At 34.6% G+C, this 19,889-nt stretch overlaps 1 protein-coding gene across 1 annotated transcript; it reads left to right on the top strand.

Annotated features, from left to right (window-relative positions):
• Nucleotides 1-1,300: 1,300 nt before the first annotated feature.
• On the top strand, nt 1,301-5,580 carry LOC134237475 (uncharacterized). Its single transcript, XM_062719564.1, has 5 exons — nt 1,301-1,327; nt 1,797-2,028; nt 2,587-2,664; nt 3,106-3,345; nt 5,333-5,580. The coding sequence occupies exons 2-5, from the start codon at nt 1,797-1,799 to the stop codon at nt 5,575-5,577; spliced, it is 795 nt and encodes a 264-aa protein (XP_062575548.1). The 5' UTR covers nt 1,301-1,327; the 3' UTR covers nt 5,578-5,580.
• The last annotated feature ends 14,309 nt before the right edge of the window (nt 5,581-19,889 follow it).

The following is a 19,889-nucleotide window of genomic DNA, read 5'->3' as shown; positions in this document are numbered from 1 at the left end:
CTACATTACAAAGCAAAAAATATCATTCTTTATCGCAAATTAATAAAACAGGTAAACTATGATCTTTTAAAGCTGAATTTTCGAAATTGATTATTGTATGTCAAAAACAGTATCTAGGTTTGTGTCTGATAAAGAGGACTAAATGGCGTGTTAATATCTTCAATCCAAAGCTAAAGACGATTTATCGTCACAAGTCAATACAAAATGCTTTGTCAATACATTTCAATTGTAAATAAATAAATTTATTATATAGCTAATAATTAGTCTCTAATAAAATACTACCAGAAATCTAGAGAAATTCAGCGTTCAATATCTTGACGCTTTGTTGAACGCTGAGTTTATATCACGTGTAAGAGTATGCCCGAAAAATACGAATACGAGAGTTCAATATCGAACGCCCTGTTGTAAAAAAATGTCGTTTAGTAAAATTCTCAGAGTTAAATTAAAGGAAAGAAGTGGCATATAGGTAAGATGTGTTCATTTTTACACAAAAATGATATTATTTATTAAAAATGTAGTATGTATTTGACCAATTAAAACCTAAATAAGCAAATCATAACGCTCTCTAGGGCCATCGGAATGATAAGATATTGAACACTAGAGTTACAGGATAAACAAAAATTTGAATACCGATGCTAAAAAATCATTAATTCGATTTTTTTTATTTGGAAAAAGTATTATTAATTATGAGGAAATGTTTTAGCTATATACTCCAGGTAATAAAGGAGTTATTTAAATTATATTGGTGAATATTGGCACTCCTTAGCTGTACAAATGCACTCGCAAGTTTGCGTATTTGTACAGCCAACTTGTTCCAATATTCACCAATATAAGTTCAATTACCCTTATATATTTGATATGAATATTGCGATTTTCAAATCTATATCAACAAGCTATTAGTAAGTCAATTAATGAAAGTAATACAGAATACTTATTAAATATATTGCACACAAAAACAATCGAGAAGTATCGTCATATCTAATATGCTTTACAATTTAATAGAGCTGGGGGGGTTTTGTGAGTGCAATTATAAAGATCTGTAATTTATTTTAAACAAAAAGAATCAAAATAGCGGTAATACTGCATAAATGTGCTCTCTTTTAAATATTCAGTCAATACACAAATCCTGTGTAAATTACATTTAAATCTATCTCCTTCATGTTTAAATGATAAGATCAAAATGTGTGGGTTGATTCCAGATGTTGACCATCATTTGTTGGGAAAATCATACCCTGTATCAAGGGTATAAATATAAATATATAACATGCAAATTGTCAAAATTGTCTAAAAATCAGTTGTTGTTAGCATTGAAACAAGCAATTAACAGGTAGGATTATGAAATTTATAAATCATATCAGCTTTAAAGCAGACTTTGGACTTCTCATCATATTTGATTCATTTTTATATCTTAAATAATTAACTTCAGAAATAAATGAAATGTAATGCCTAGAATGAATCAGTTATTAGGAAAACTACTAAACTCTTGAGCAGGCAATTGTTCACGGGATCAAGCACTGCTATTAAGTTGAATTCATTGAAATTTTGTCACATTTTTCCTCTTACATATAAAATCTAGGTAGCTAGAAAATTTTATACAACTGCTATTTTAGAGATCTACATGTTTATAATTGTGTATTCTTTCATTCTGAAAATAAAAACAAAAATAATTACAGTGTCGTTAAAAAATGATGATGTTTTTTTTAACTGTGACTGGAGCATTTCATTGAAAAAAAAATTGAATTAAAATGAACATACGAGTATATCCATAATAATTAAGCGTACTGATTTTCTTTCAGATGATGGCGTTTTATGTAATCCTTGTGTTCCTTCTTCATGTTGCAAACGGAGATACTCAGAACGGAAGTTGTAAAGACATGTTACAGGGTTATCTAACAGGACAACTGTCGTCTGCTCTAGGTGTATATCAGGTAGAAGCTTTGAGGCGGGAATTCAAAAGCTTCACCGACGTCATGGAGGAATCGATGAAAAAGTTCCAGCAGGCAGTGAATGCTAGCTTACAGGATGAAGGTATAGTTTGATGTTATTTTGAATTGCAAAATATATTGATTGGGTACATGCATGAATACTAAATTTTATTTCCTTGCCCTTTGATTAAAAACTATCTAAAAATTTTGATAGTAAATTAATTTGCAGATTTGTGTTTATTTTCACAGCTGTGGCCTATTTGATATCATGTCTTTCTTCAATTTAGAAAAAATCCACGTTTTTTTCAAATATAAGTATCTTTTAAGGTCACATCATGTGGTCATCCTATTTCAAATAACAACAATTCCCTGTAAAGAATTTGGTCTTCAATTAAAGTTTGACTAATGTATTGTTTAAAGCATGCTAATATCGCTATATTTTACGCTTTTTGCCCTGTTTTATTATTTATATAATGTATCAATTTTATACATTTGCATTTTCATACTCATTTAAATTCATTTTAGTTAATTAAAAAAATTCAGAACATTCGATAATGGTAACTTTTATGATACCATGCCGATCATTCCTTCAAAAGAAATACTTGTAAAATAATTCTATTAAATAAAATCAATTTAAATATATAATTTGTTTGTTAAATAGGTGTGAGAAACAGAATGGTCGAGTACACAAGATGGGGAAAGAGGACATGTCCCTCTAACGCAGTCTTAGTTTACTCAGGTGAATGAATATATTTGAAACGTCAATATTTAAATTGACATGTAAAAATATATAATGTTGTTAGTAAATGGATAGGGATATATATGGGCATGGCCAAATGAGCATAAAATGGACCTACCTTTTAAATTGACATATATCATTATTTTTTTAATAAAGTTGGAAACTTCTTATGATTAATTTTTCTTGGAAAAAAAAGAAAAACTATTTTTTTTTGTAAAAAAAAATCATGATCTGGAACTTGGAAAATATTAGAACAAAACAAAACTATGCAAAATGCAAACGATAATGCAAAAGATTATTTAAGCAAATTTTGATGGACAATAACCATAAATGCTCCGTAAAGATTGATGACATCTTGGCATATTCACAAAATATATGTTTTTAAAAAAAATCCAGAATTATTTATTTATGTACCTATGTATATTTTACATTATTTTACAGGATTCGTTGGAGGATCATATTATACTCATTCAGGAGCGGCTGTAGATCCTCTTTGTTTACCTAGAGATCCAGAGTGGGGAATGTACGTGGATGGGAACAATGGAAATAGGGCTTATGTGTATGGAGCAGAGTATGAAACACATGACTTCAACAAAGGCCCTTTTACATCACTTATTCACCATGACGTTCCTTGTGCTGTTTGTCTTGTTAAAAATAGATCCGTTGTTAAAATATTTCCAGGTGAGAAAAGAACATGTGTTCTGACTAAACATTGAAATATAATGTTCATTTTTTAACTACAGTCACGATCATACAGTGGCGCAGGGGTAATAGTGTGTTTTGAAGTCGCGGAGTAAGGAGTTGATCCTTACTCTGAAGGGCGTGTGAGACGTGAAAATATGTCTTTGAGAGACCGTGTTCATAGTTATTGTGAGCATGGTTTGTCAAACAAACTACATCTTTTGCATTGGTCTTGAGTATTAAATTTGTATGAGCATTGTGTCCTTGTTAATTATACGGACACTTACTCTCAAGATACGACATCTTAAATGGTGGCCTTTCTAATGATTTATTTGAAAAAAAGATGAAGCGACAAAAGAAGGAAGAAATAAAAAAAAACGACATATCTTTTAAAGTCCCATTTTCATGTCTGAATATTTTTTTTTAATGTCATAACCAACTAGTGCTAATTGTAACGGGGACCGTTACAGATGTTCCCCAAACACTCCCCAACTCCCTTTTTGTGCCAATTTCCATGTAAGCCTTATTAAATAAGACAACATCTGTGCATTTTTGCCTTTAACAACGTTTTCGCAGAGGGATACCAATTATATTCAATTTTTAACATTGCAGGCGTGCGCGTGCGCAATGATCATATCTTTTCTACAATTTTCTATAAGTTTAAAAATACTATATCTTCAACCATTTAGTCCAAAATTATTCAAAATCACTCATTCAAGTGTATTTTTAATTTCACTCTTTCCAAATGCACGCACGTGCGTGCACGTGCATGATGACCATACCTTCTTGTAGGACGCCCTTATATCTATCTATATTCTAAATCCCTTCCTGTTTGGTTGAAAACCAAGGGAATTATAGCCATTTCAAGTTTCAGCCAATCAGATTGCAGCACACGTGCGTGCGCGTGATTTCATGATTTTTTTCTAAATCATATTGTAGGATATCCCAATGCATGAATATGTTTTAAATTTCAAAGCATTTCGTCAAAAAAGAAAGGAGATATAGCCATTTAAAGTTTCAGCCAATCAGGTTGCAGCACACGTGCATGCATGTGATTTCTTGAATTTTTTTGTATATCATATTGCAGGATATCCTAATGCAAGACTATGTTTTTCAAAGCATTTCGTCAAAAAACAAAGGAGATATAGCCATTTAAATTTCAGCCAATCAGGTTGCAGCGCACGTGCATGCGCGTGATTTCATGAAATTTTTTCCATATTATTTTGTAGGATATCCTAATTCATGACAATGTTTAAAATTTCAAAGCATTTCGTCGAAAAACAAAAGAGATATTGAGATTTTTTGTTTCAGCCAATCAGAGCAAAGCGCACGTGCATGCGCGTGAGTTCGTGCTAATTTGACAGTGTAATTTTATTAACACTCTTAATATATCCTCATGTAATGAGTTTCAAAGCATTTCATCAAAAAATGTAAAAGTTATAGCTATATTAAGTATATCAGTCAATTCACTCATTTCACGCGCACGCACGTGCAGGCGTATGCGCGCAAAATGACCTTCGTTCCGCACACCTACACTACACACCTATTAACCCTAAAAAGGTTTTAGCTCAGTTGGGTGAACAGTTTCTGAGAACACTCGCGGACAAAAAAGTACCGGAGAACAAATAAGAAAAATAAAAAATAATAATAAGAAACCGAGTAAAAACAATATGTTCCCAAACTCCGTTTGGGGAACATAATTAACCCCATATAGCTGTACTTATATCTTCTGTTAGGCTAAGCAAAATGGATTTGACCTCGATCTTGTTTAATGACTAAATAACAATAAACAAGAGAAACTCTTTTAATTTTTATATCATAGGTAACTCATATAGACTTATGTGTACATAAAAAATATAGGGAAAATCTACGTATACAGTCTAGTTTTTTCTTAGGGACCGTCTCAAAATACAAGATGTTTTGGCTTTATCAAATGTGCATGTTTACTTTGTTGTTTGATATTTAAAATGATTTCATTTCATTTAAGCTAGGAAAACCTGCTTTGAAGGCTGGACACTGGAGTACCAGGGTTACCTTATGACTGGGTACCATGGACATGCAGCTGGTACAACATACAAGTGTGTTGACGAGAATCCAGACACTTTACATGGCGGCCATGCGGATAAAAATGGCTACCTATTCTTTTTTGTAGAAGGCCGTTGTGGTTCGTTGAAATGTCCACCATATGTTGAAGGAAGAGAACTAGTGTGTGCTGTCTGTTCTAAAAAGTGAAAAATAAAACTATTGTTTCAAATATATACAAAACTCTTTTTTTTTAAATTGATAATTCTCCTCATTTGAATGAAATATCAAAATCACGAACAGTATTCATTGTACATTTAAACAATGCCAGTAGGGAGTGAAGAAAACACTATAAGAACTATAAGAACTTCAGAGGTGGGATCGGATGCCACTGAAGTGTGGGTTTCCCCTGCCGACTGGTTAAATCCGCCGTATTCTCATTAATGTTATCGGGAAGTAAGGGGAAAAGGGCCCGACAACAAGACAGAAAAACATCAGTGAGCATTTAACTAAATGATTCCCAGACAAAGCCAATGTATCGACCATTAAACTTGCGAAATGATGATTTTAAACGAGGCTTTTCATATCCTCTTTTATCAACTTGTATGTCAAAACAGTGTCTTTACATTTGTTCTCATTATTATCCCCTCGTGCAACTAGTTGCGGAGGGGATATAGGATCGCGAATGTGCATATGTGTGTGTGTTAGTGTGTTTGTGTGTTAGTGTGTTTGTTACGCCTTGTGGGCAAGATTGACAGAAAACCTTTGCATTAACCATTCTCAGCGTTTACATACTTGTGTGGCAGTATAAAAGGACGAAGCCTATTTATTTTCAAGTTCATTAATGAAATATTTCTTCAGATATCAGTGTTTTTACTGCCTCGAAACCCTGACATTTTTTGTACGAGTTGACAATAATCATTTGTGGGCAAGATTGACAGAAAACCTTTGCATTAACTACTCTCAGCATTTACATACTTGTGTGGCATTATCAAAAGATGAAGCCTATTCATTTTCAAGTTCATTGTTGAAATACTTCTTCAGATATCGCGTTTTCACTGTCTTGAAACCCTGACATTTTATGTACGAGTTGACAATAATCATTTCTGCTGGGGAACCAGTTTAAAAGCAGTTTAAAAGGCGTGTCGATTCTGCAGGAACCAGAAAAGAATTTGATGAACGTCGCAGTTTAATTACCAAATTCCAACAGGTGTCTTGGAATTTGGGGTGCATGTTTTTCCTGTAAGCTGTAAATACAATCCACAAGTTCAATTAACCTCTCGATGTAGATATGTACATTGTTATTTTTCATTACGAAAAAAAAATACATAATGCCTGGAGCGGTGAGATATAACTAGGTTGGTAAATAATTAGAATTACTGAAACATACATATAGCATACGTGATATGTTTCTGCTAGGTATAAGGGAAACAGACCAATTACGTATACATATTATGCCCCCCCCTCCCCACTAAAATGCTATGCAATCTGATTTTTGTTAAAAATAGACATCCCCCACCCAGATGATTTGTTTAAAAAATAAATAGTGCTGAAAAACAATTTAATATCTTAAATTAAACTTTACTACCCAAAGTTAGGTATCCATCTTATCCCCCCCCCTTAATCAAGACACTTTGTATTTTGTAAAAAATGAATCAAGAACAACACCCACTAATAATTTTGTCAAAAGTAAGGGAGTTGATCGTAATGTTGCAGGTTTGAATCCCTTTGTGGGACGTGGAGGCTTGTCCTTCGAATGAGACCATGTAAACCAAGGGACCATGTCCCAGTGGATGCTTGCACAATAAAAAATCCCTCACTGCTCAATGGTCGCTTGTTCGGACAGTTTCCATGATAGGAAAGAATGTGCAGCTCTCCATCGGCAAGCCTTCATATGAGCAAAAAATTCCTGAGAGGGACATTAAACAAAATACATTATACTATCCATCTTTAATATGTTTAACGTCCCTCGAGAGAATTTATCTCTTATGAAATATTGCCATTACCAGTTAAGTTGCTGTCGCGAGGGGATGCTCCGCTTAGCGGTGCCCTTGTTTTTTACACAAATAGCACGCGTTTAGGTACATGTCAAAGCGACTGTAGGGAAACATAATTCTCATGAAAATTGATATGTACATGTATATTGCTACATACGTAAGGAAAGTTGACCATTGAAACATTGAAGTCACCTCATTTATCATAAGCCTTTTTGTTAGGTAAAATGCAAGATCTTTTAATGTAAATTATCCAAATTTAATTCATATTTAGTAATCTGATTGAGGTATTTTTTTGTATTAAGCTCACAGGGATAAATAGAGTTGAAATATCAAAAGAAGTACTGTAACGTTTTTTTTAAGATACAAGTAATTGCTCGAAGATATATATATATATATATATATATATATATATATATATATATATATATATATATATATGTAAGACTCCAAAGTGCGATGGTGACGCCAAAGTCCGATGGTCACGCCAAACCCCGATGGTCTGCGCCAAACCCCGATGGTCTTTATGACGCCAAAGTCCGATGGCACAGAAAACAATTAACTTTCCTATGAAGACACGTTGCGCTAAAGTGCGATGCCACGCAAAGTCCAATAAATAAATACAAAATATCATAAATACGTCAAATACTAATCCTCGCTTTTGACGCCGTTGTCCTGCATTCAAAAGCCATCATTTCTGAACGTCTAACTTAACTATCACATTTTGCTTATTGCTTGCAAATTCAGATATATTAGTGTCCTCGCACAACACAACTCGATTTATTAGGGTTAGTGCTTGCATTGCACAACCCAAGAGATTTAGGGTTAGTCCTCGCACACTAGTCGAGTGAATAGGGTTAGTCTTGCAAACAACCAAGATATCTAGCTTAAAGTTGATACACACTTTTTGAGCGTTTAGGGTTAGTCTCGCATCTATTTGAGAGATAAGGATTAGTTTTCGCATTTATTTGTTTATTTATACTTATTTTTAAGACCTTGGCATGGCGCGGCATTGAAGTTTGGCGCAGTAGTACCATGACGTCATAAACTTTAATTGTTCTCCGCACCATTGGACTTTGGCGTGTCAAGTCATCGTGGTTTGGAGCAGACCACCGGACTTTGGCGTGACCTTCGGACTTTGGAGTCCCATCGCACTTTGGAGTCCTACACATATATATATATATATATATATATATATATATATATATATATATATATATATATATATATATATATATATATATATATATATATATATAAATATATATATATATATATCATTTATTATCAACATCCCTAACTCTGGGGCCATATAATTCAAAATTTCAAAGAAACATACGTCCTCATCATAACAATGTTTGTTGTTAGTTTGTTAGTTTGTTCTATTCTCAAGAGCACAGAAAAGGATTTTCAAATAATTAATGCATTTTCACTATATACTCAAAAGAGCCCTGCGCAAGCACTAGACCCCTTGCCTTTGGTGCCATGAAATTCAAACGTTTAGAAGAAGGATATAGAGATAAAGAACAGTATTCAGTATCAAACAAGAGGCACCCTTCCTCATTCTTGGAATAGCATACTTTGGTTTTACAAGTAAATATGGGCACATGGTAAGGTCATGAAAATTTTAGCTAAGAAAATTTTCAGCAATTTTAAATCTAAAGTCATTCTTCCAATACCCATAAGAAAAAGCATATCCTGCTGTTCTTTATTTAATTTTGCAGTGTTGGATTAAATGCTCCTGGGTATTAATCCGTCTTGTGCCGATAATGTGTGTGATCCTAGGCTACCGGCGTATCTCAGCGCAAATGGAGGAGTGTACTTAATTAATGAACTGGGGTTCATATTTTTTTGCCTCTGTAGGTGTAAGAGAATACACGAAATAACTTCCCCATGAACTTGTAATTGTCTTCATTACAGAATGAAATTCATTTTTAACATTATTTTTCTTCCGTTTAACACAGTCAACTATATTTGTTTCCCTTGTAGTAACCCCTTTCTGGCAACTTAAACCCTGAAAAGCGTCATCCTTAAATCTGAACACAATTTGTAGAAGGGAATTAATTCGCCAGATTCTTTCATTCAGTCATTGTGTCTGAGAGCCCCTACATTAGCTGTTCATTTAGTCACTTTTTAGTTTAATCAGTATCACCTGTATAGATTACATGCTACAAAGCTGCTGTTAGATACTCCGAAGCAACAAAAAACTGTGTAATTCTTCGACGAAACGAGAGAAATACACCTTAGAAAAGTTGCAAAGTCAAGTGCAGCATACAAAAAAAAATAAAAATACACGTACACTTCAATAAAATTTTAAATTAAGAAATAAAGGATAATAAGAATATTCACAAGTCATTCATTTAACGCTGGTACAGATGTACCTGTCACAATAAAACAGGTGTAAGGAATGCAAAGGCTATACCCCGGTGCCAATAACGGGAGTAAAAGTAAAATGGCACGTGCCCATTTACTAGTCATGTTAAAATCCACTCACATTTCCAAAAACGACCAACGACCGACGAGTTTTGAAGCAAAAATGGTATTCGTCGGGTGAGAGGTGAGAGTCGTCAGTTCATCGGCCGTTGTCTTGGCCGATTGTGACCTCTTTTTTTGTCGGTCGACCAATTTTTTGTCTATCTGTCCATTTTATAATTTTTTCTGCGTCGGTGGCCGATTTCTTCAATTGAAGTTATCCGTAACCTTCGATCAGTGTCCGACCATCGGAAGTCAGTTTATAAAGTCGGTCGTCCGTCGTTCGACGCTAAGGGTATCCAAAATTTCAGCCTACGGTTAATATCAAACTGTAGCTTAGAGCTCGATGATCGGACGACGATTAGCCGACCTCCGAATATTTAACTTATTAAGGATACATAACATAAACAAATGTTGATGCATATATTCATATATATATTTTTAACGGAAATAGCATAAATCCGTTAGATATAAAAATAATTTTAAGTATTCTGTGCTGCTTACATATACACCATTTGTCGTTTTCATGCAATTTTATACCAATTTTGCACACATTTTCAATACTGAGTCACAATTCTGTAAAATTCTGCCATTTTGCCTTGCAAACATTACTCACGTAACCTATCAGAAAATAGATCTATGAAAAAATATTGCTGATTTCTAAAGAAAAAAGATTTAAAGTATTATTTATCTAAGTCATCAGTGTTCCTAGGAATTAATGTGACTGCTGCGTGTCGCCTGATACTTGTGTTGGCCGATCATGTTCTTTCACCGACAAGACAAGAAAAATTTAGTCGCCCGATCATCGGCTTGAATGTGACCTAGGCGTTAGCCTTAAAGAAAATTATTCACATGGGTTATTGAAGCACGCTAGCGTAAAGTATAAGTCACATTATTATATAGTCTATTTATAGTCCCTATATAATCTATACAAACGCAAACAGTTCATAACACTACATATTCACCGGATTTTAGGCCGTATTCACCGGAGGGTCAATGCGCGTGCAACGGCATTGTGACGTCACAATCAAAACATCGAACAACGTTGTAAACAATGGTTGCAACGGCCGCAGCGAGCTACGTATCTGAGCAGGAAAACAATTATTCCCACCTATTTCAGGATTATTTTTTAACACTTGGACGTCTTACATATAGCGAAACTCGGAAAGGAAAACACGGAGGTTACAAACAGTAATCTGGAGATATTTTTTTTTATTTTTAACAATGGAAGATCGCAAATCAAAATGGTGTCGTCATACAGCCTTCATTGTCTTATTTATTCAAATCCCGACTATATAATAAAACAATTATGGACTCTTTTGGTGTTGAATATGATTTGTTATTCACCAGAAAAATATCCATATTGACCTCGGCTTCGCCTCGGTCAATATGAATATTTTTCTGGTGAATAACAAACCATATTCAACACCAAAAGAGTCCATAATTGTATATTATCCAGCGATGGGGTAGACGATGAGAAACCGATGCGTTTTTTATGAAAATGGCGTGGTTGCTGGCCGGGCACCGCTAGTGATTGGACGGTGACTGAGGCTTTTTTGCGAATCGGTGGGGTAATCGGTAGGAAATAATTCGTAGTTAAAATTCAGCGATGTCTCCAACGATGCCTCACATCGCTTTTCATCGACAAGACATAATAAACACATTTTTCAAGGATCGGTCGATGTATGGCCGAGCATCGTCCAATATCCGTTGAATTTGAGGTCATCGGGGAGTTTAGTGGTGTTCAACAGATAACGATCGATCATCGGTCGATGTTCGCCCAAACATTGACCTGTAGTCGACCGATGTACGAACGATGTTCACCAATATATGAGCGATGTAATATACATCGGCCGATTATCCTGGAACATCATTTTATGATTAGCAATGCATCGCTGGGCCTTCGTAAGTCCGGCCGGCAACCACGCCATTTTTATCATAAAAAGCATTGGTTTTCCATCGTACACCCATTGCTGGATAATGTGACTGATACTTTTAGGACTACTAGGCCGATGTGGACAGATGTTGGGGCATCGTTAACACCACGGATTACTACCGATTACCACCGGTCTACGGCTACCGGCCGGGAAATGTTACCTAGGCATAAGGAGCCAAATATCCACTGGGCGCTGACATGAATGTCGCTGCATTGGTTTATTCTGAATTTTGGATGGTCGCTTTTTGTAAAAGCGCTAAATGTGTATTTAAGTACACTGCACACTTCCTAATTCTATTTTATGCTCCATACGACCAGTTTAAGTATAAGTCACATTATCCAACGATGGGGTTTACGATGAGAAACCGATGCGTTTTTTGATGAAAATGGCGTGGTTGCCGGCCGGGCACCACTAGTGATCGGACGGTGACTGAGTCTTTTTTTCCGAATCGGTGGGGTCATCGGTAGGGAATAATTCGTAGTTAAAATTCAGCGATGTCTCAAACGATGCCTCACATCGCTCCTCATCGGCAACCCATCATTAACACATCTTTCAAGGATCGGCTGATGTATGGCCGAGCATCGTCCAATATTCGTTGAATCTGAGGTCATCGGAGGATTGAGTAGTGTTCAACAGATAACGACCGATCATCGGTCGATGTCCGACCAAACATTGGCCCGTAGTCGACCGATGTACGATAGATGTTCACCAATGTATGAGCGATGTAAATACATCAGCCGATTATCCTGGAACATCCTTTTATGACTAGCAATGCATCGCTGGGCCTTTGTAAGTCCGGCCGGCAACCACGCCATTTTTCTCATAAAACGCATTGGTTGTCCATCGTATACCCATCGCTGGATAATGTGACTGATACTTTAAGGACTACTTGGCCGATGTGGACCGATGTTGGGGCATTGTTAACACCACGGATTACTACCGATTACCACCGGTCTACGGCTACCGGCCGGGAAATGTGACCTAGGCATAAATCTACGATATTCTTCCTTGATATCCCACGAAGCTTTCTTCAGTTTCTTTTACACTGTCCTCAGCCTGTGAAACAACTTAGACTTCTTTTTCTAGTTTTTCAATATGTTTTAAAGATCCCTTTAAGCTGTTGACAAGTCAATTATCCATTTCAATGCAATTCCTGTAAAACTCAACATAACGCCCATTAGTATCCTTTAACTTTAATTTGACTGAAATAAATCCACGCAATGAAAAAACATCATTGTTATCTCTGTTGTTTTTAAGGTCCATTTTGTTCTGCTCCTGATCTATATACCTTCGCCGAATTTTAAAAAAAAATTACTGTTTGTTCTCTTCATATTTTATTTGACTTCTAAAAATCCAGAAATTTTTCAGATTTATTTGTTTTTCTATCAATTATATCAGGTGCCATACTGTCTATGCATAAACTTAAATAAGCTTTTTTTTATTTATTAGCAAAAATACTGCAGAAGCAAAGAGGCTTGATTAAATATATAACCGCCGTCGAGTCTCAAATGACTGAATCTGTGGACTGTGAAAATAAGGTTGTTGAAAATTTGCACGAGAAATAACTTGATCGAGCTCGTTAACCCCTAACAAAAATGTAGGTTGAAATTATCATTTTGTTGGAAGCTAACACAATTCCAAGACCTCTATTGTTCCGATTTTGTCGGTAAGTTTTCTTTTAATCACATTACTACTGTGATATATCTTTTTTTTTTAATTTAAGGGGGGACCTATGTCCGAAAAGTCTTTGTGTGAAATTTTCAAAACTTTGACATTTCTTTCCTGACCACTTGCTCTTAATTTTTAGGTATTAAAAACAATACCTTTATATGCTTATTTTTACACAGGAGCACTTGCAAAAACAGTGTGAAATGCTAAAAATAGATTATTTTGAGACATTATTGTTTTACCCTTAATATGCTCTAAAAAGAACCAAAAATGTCAAATCACATTAAAAATCAACAGGTTTTTCATTCATATGACTTGTATCTTTATATTTAAAGCAAATTTAATGTAATTAATCTCGCATGAAAAATTATAATGGAGCACAATGTAAGTATCACCCCGTTTTTCTTGTCGTATTTTTTACCATACCGACATGCATAACAGGTAATATCTTAAAAAGTCTTTGTGTGAAAATGTTGTAATTCATATTATTTGAAAGAAATGATTCATCTCTTTCTTTAAGCAAAGAAAAAACTATACCTTTATGATAAAATAAACGAGAAATATGACGTTTTCTTTTATTTTTGTACGCTTGTGTCATAAATATTGACCTTTCTGCACTAAAAAAAAGGTACGTAAGCACTGACAAAAATCCTAATATAAACCTATTTTGCGAAAAACGAGTATTTTGATTTGATTAGAAACAATTTAAACAGATTTATTCTTTTCTTATTCATTCCTACATTCTGCCACCCCCCCCCCCCATTTCCCCGTCAACAACCAACACCTATCAGAACATAGGAATGACTCTATCGCAATAAAATCTACATGTACTATAAATGAATTATTAAGAAAATATAGGTACAAGAACATTCTTTTTTTCTTAGTTTTATCCAGAAAATACAATTAATGGTAAACATAAAATTAAACATATTTTCCTGATTTAAGCCGCTTTCTTTGCGGAATTTTATCTTATCTTTTTGCACTTATATATCAGCATTTATCCTGCAACCACCCCTTGCATTGACCTAATAAAGGTAACCTAATAAACCAAAGCTTTATCCTGTCACTGCCCTAATAAAGCCTCGTGCATGTATTCCGACGTTCCAAAAGCATTGTGACGTCACGTATACTGCAATGTTTACGCCATGGCGTCATAGTTTCAACTGCAGAGATGAGCCTAAATCTGTCGGAATTTGCTTGTTTTGGACGCTCAATTGTAAAATTTTGTTGCAGGATAAACAAAATACATGATAACTGTCTTGACATATAAGCGATATTTGGGCTCGGGTCAAAAACGTAAGAGGGCTCGGCAAGCCTCGCCCTCTATCACGTTTTCTTACCCTCGCCCAAATATCGCTTATATTTCAAGACAGTAACCATGTATTTTATATATCATCGAGGTATTTATTCACAACTGAAATTGCTATTAATTATCAACCAAAGAATGAAAAATTCTAATATTAATAAACTCCATAAATCAAAACTTTTATTAATGACAAATAAATTTTCTTTTTGTAAATTGGGTACGTTTTTGATTGTTAACAATGTTATGCCTATATCAGAGTCACCAGGTAAAAACAAACGTCGCTATTGTGACGTCACATAACGCTGCATTGACGTAGAACGACATAGGTCCCCCCTTAAGGCTTTGTAAGCTAAATACGAAATGAGAAATACATATCCATTCCTTCAAATTCTTGTTTTTGTACTTATCTCATTAGCTGTTTAGATATTTTATATCTTATGATAGGAATAAAACATAATGTAAATGTAAATGCAATGTAAATATTCATTCTATAACTTATTACATAAAACGAGGAAAATTATTTACTATAGGATTAAATGTTCTTTTTGAAAAATTTATCGATGTGTAAACTCTTGACATTTTACTCACAAACTAAATAAAAGTGCGAAGCACTTTTATGTTAATTTTGTGAGTAAAATGTCAAGAGTTTACACATCGATAAATTTTTTCAAAAAGAACGTTTAATTCTTATAATTCCAATATCGAATTTTTAAAAATATTTAAATTATTTCTCTTTGAGGCCTCCATACAATCCGTTATTTCTGGGCAGCGGAGGAATACATTTTACCGTAAAGGAACGTAATCGAGATGAATTTCGATAGAGTTTAACTTAAATTGTCAAAACAATCGATAAATAAATTTATAACAACTACGAGTAATCGAATGTTGTTTAAGTCAACAAATATCGTAATTACGAGTTTACTTCAGAATAGTTCGTTGACCATGGCCATGTTGACATAAACAACAACTCTCATATCGAAAGTTGCAGACCGACGACGCCTTCAATTTGCACTTGTTTATTCAAATATTGAGGAACAATATAGAATGTAAATATGAATTTGATGCTAATAGGGCAAGAGTTTGAGGTACGTTTCTTTTCCCTGTCAAAACGATACAGACTGGGCTTATTTTCTACGTATGAACGTTGAGACAGCGATTTTTAAAATTCACACTCGTGATCGGACAGTGACATAAACATTTTCACGGCGTCCATCAGTTAGGCAGTCTAGTATGTTGCCAGTTTTGTTTAAGCCCTAATTAAATTTAAAGTTTCTTGTATTCATTATTTAGCCAGAACAGACCCAGAAATAACTGCTTTCATTGTTTATACGATAACCTAGTAGTGTCATCAAGAAAGTAGTTCTGATTGAAAGAATTTATCGATGTGTAAAAATTTTCTGGAACGTGTTCTCGTCCAATCAAAACACGGAAATCAATAGATAAAATGAAGATTGGAATTATAAGCTGATGAAACAAGAATATCAGTAGTCTCGTTTAAAGTCATCATTTCGTAAGTTCTATGATCAATACAATGACCTTGTCGGCATACACAATTTATCATGGAGTTAAATGCTGACTGTCGTTTTTCATACTAATTGTTAGTCAATCATCTATACACTGAAGTAACGACGGATTTTTTCCGTTATTTCCTGATCATAACAAGGAGCACACGGCGAGTGTGACCGGTGACTGCTCACTCATCCATGGCACCTGATCCCACCTCTGATGTTTCGGAGGTCCGTGTATGCTCTGCTCCTATTTTGTATTGTTTTATGGACTTTGATATTGAATACTGTTCGTTATCATATTATCCTTTCCTTATTTTCATGTTTACTCAAATAAAATGCTCATAAAATACCTTTAAGTATCAATTCATATTAAAAAAAAATTGTACATGTACTTCCATTACTCTTAATTCATACAAAGTCCATTGAAGATATACTACCTGCAACAATAAATTCTGTACACACGTATAATCATTTTCCCTAGTTTTCCACATTTATTACTTAATTCTTCAAATTAAATAAAAGGTGAGCATGTACTTTAAACCCTAGTAAGCTTTAGGTTTCCATAAAGCCCTAACAATAATATCAGCGTGTTTTTTTTTTTTTTTTACAGTGTTAATTTTCACTGAAAAGATACAATTACACACTGGTATTCATTATATTAGAGGCTTTTTTCTTATGTAGCATCACGAAACGAAATATGCCCTCTGTATAAAGTGAAATTTTATATGGCATGTATGTTACATTACACAGTCTAATCGGACCACAATTATAACAATACGTGTTTCTATATATTTCAGATTCTTATAAGAAATCATGTTTTATATCGAGGAAGGGCATTAATGACTCCATTGAGTTTTTTCTACTAAGTTCTGCACCTAGAGGATGTTATTGTCCATTGATTTGACAAATACATATTAGAATCCATAAACCTTATAACAGGCACGTATTTTCTGCGGTTTTCCAAGTTTTGCGGACAGGACAAATCCGCAAAAATTACAATCGCAAAATATTTTTATTATGCCTCCAGGTATTTAATACATGCAAGCATGATAAGTGGTACGTCCACAGACTCATGTGTGGACGTGTCTTCGTTAGTGAGAAAATTCCTTGATATTGAAACTACGTTACATGTAGCTGCAAACAAAATATGAGTTTTTCTTTCTTATTTTCCACTCTTTAATCGTGTGTTTTGTCTTGAGACCTTGAGTAAAGTAACTGCTTGTGTATACAATATGGCTTGATTGTCTCGTGAATTTCATCCAAATCAGCACTCTTTACCATCGGTTCATACATTCACATGGGTCTGAATGAGGAACAAACAACAACAATGCAAGAGAGATTGCCAAATCAGACGACTGACAGTATATAAATGGTGCCTGTTTTGGAGGGTGGAGGTTAACAATGGTTTTCCTTGGGGTGTCAATTTCAACTGTTACCCTGCAAAACAGGCACCATTTATTTTATTATACTGAATGTCTTCTTGATTTATTATATATCAGTAATACAAATCGTCGATCGCCTTTTCGTTCGCGTTTAGAAAGCTTTCAAACTCTCCGCTACTTCGGAAAAGATTTACTGACCTCTTTATTATGTTCCCCAAACGAAGTTGGGGAACATATTGTTTTTACTCTGTTTCTTATTATTATTATTTTTCTTCTCGGGAAAATTTTGTCCGCGAATGATCTTGTAAAGTACACATCCGATTAAGGGGAAACCTTTTTAGGGTAAGTAGGCATGTTATGTAGATTTGCAGAACGAAGGTCATTTTGCGCGCACGTGCTTGCAAGAGCGCGCACGTGCAACACGTGAAATGACCAATATGCTTGAAATTGCCGTAACTTTTACATTTTTCGATGTAATGCTTTGATATTTAGAATATATAGACATATTATAAATGTAGATAAGATGACATTGTCAACATGCAATTTTGTGTGCACGTGCTTGCAAGAGCGCGCACGAGCAACACGTGAAATGACCGATTTAATTGATATAGGCGTAAATTTTTACCTTTTTTATGAAATGCTTTGACACTCATAATATAAGGATATAGTAGTAGCATAGACAATATGACATGGTCAAAATATCAAGATCTCACGCGCATGCACGTGCGCTTCGCTCTGATTGGCTGAAACTAAAGTCTCGATATCTTTCTTGTTTTTTGATGAAATCCTTTGAAATTTTGTACATAGCCATGCATTAGGATATCCTACGACATGATATATAACAATTTTTATGAAAACACGTGCATGCACGTGCGCTGCAATCTGATTGGCTGAAACTTTAATTAGCTATAACTCCCTTTGTTTTCAATCAAACAGGATGGGATTTGGAACATAGATAGATATAATACACTTCTACAGGAAGGTATGGTCACCATGCACATCCATACACGTGCGTGTACGTGCGCTGCAATCTGATTGGCTGAAATTTTAAATAGCTATAACTCCCTTAGTTTTCAACCAAACAGGATGAGATTTGGAACATAGATAGATATATTGGACTTCTACAAGAAGGTATGGTCACCATGCACATCCATACACGTGCGTGAACGTACTCTGCAATCTGATTGGCTGAAATTTTAATCAGCTATAACTCCCTTGGATTTCAACCAAACGGAGTGAGATTTAGAACATAGATAGATGTAATGAACTTCTACAAGAAGGTATGCCACCATGCTCAAGTATGCACTTGCGTGCACGTGAAATGAGTAAAATCAAAAATACACTTGAATGAGCGTATGTTTTAATACTTTTAGATTAAATACTTTAATATTTAGTATATTAAAGTATATAGATTGTGTAGACAAGATGATATGGTCATTACGCACATGCATTCACATGTGCACGCGTGCAAGATGCTAAAATTTGAATGAACTTGGTACCCTTCTGGGTAAACGTTGTTAAACATGTTAAAGTCTCAAATGCATAAAGTTTGTCTTATTTAATGAAGCTTACAGGGAAAATGGCACCAAAAGGGAGATGGGGAGCGTTTGGGGAACATCTGTAACGGTCCCCGTTACAATTAGCACTAGTTATTCTTATTCTTATTATTTTTCTTCCTGGGAAAATTTTGTCCGCGAGTGATCTTGTAAACTACACATCCGACTTAGGTGAAACCTTTTTAGGGTAAGTAGGCATGTTATGTAGATTTGCGGAATCAAGGTCATTTTGCGCGCACGTGCTTGCAAGAGCGCGCACGTGCAAAACTTAAAATGACCAATATAATATGAATATAACCGTAACTTTTCTATTTTATGACGAAATGTTTTGAAACTTATAATGTAAGGATAAATTAGTAGTAAGCACAAGATGACATGATCAAAATAGCAAGATCGCACGCGCATGCACGTGCGCTTCGCTCTGATTGGCTGAAACTAAAGTCTTAATATCTTTTTTGTTTTTTGATAAAATCATTTGAAATTTTGAACATAGTCATATATTAGGGAGATCTGCAGCCTGTATTATAAGATTTATCATGAAAGCATGTGCATGCACATGTGCTTGCAAGAGCTCGCACGTGCAACACGAGAAATGTCCAATATAATTGATACAGACGTAACTATTTAAATTATTGATGAAATGCTTTGAAACTCATATTATAAGTATATATTAGAAGCATAAACAAAATGACATGGTCA

Source organism: Saccostrea cucullata, unplaced genomic scaffold (assembly GCF_032062105.1).
Source record: "Saccostrea cucullata isolate Sc308-1 unplaced genomic scaffold, CSIRO_AGI_Scuc_v1 ctg999, whole genome shotgun sequence".
In the NCBI taxonomy this organism is placed as follows: Eukaryota; Metazoa; Mollusca; class Bivalvia; order Ostreida; family Ostreidae; genus Saccostrea; species Saccostrea cuccullata.
This window is presented reverse-complemented; position numbering and strand designations above follow the sequence as displayed.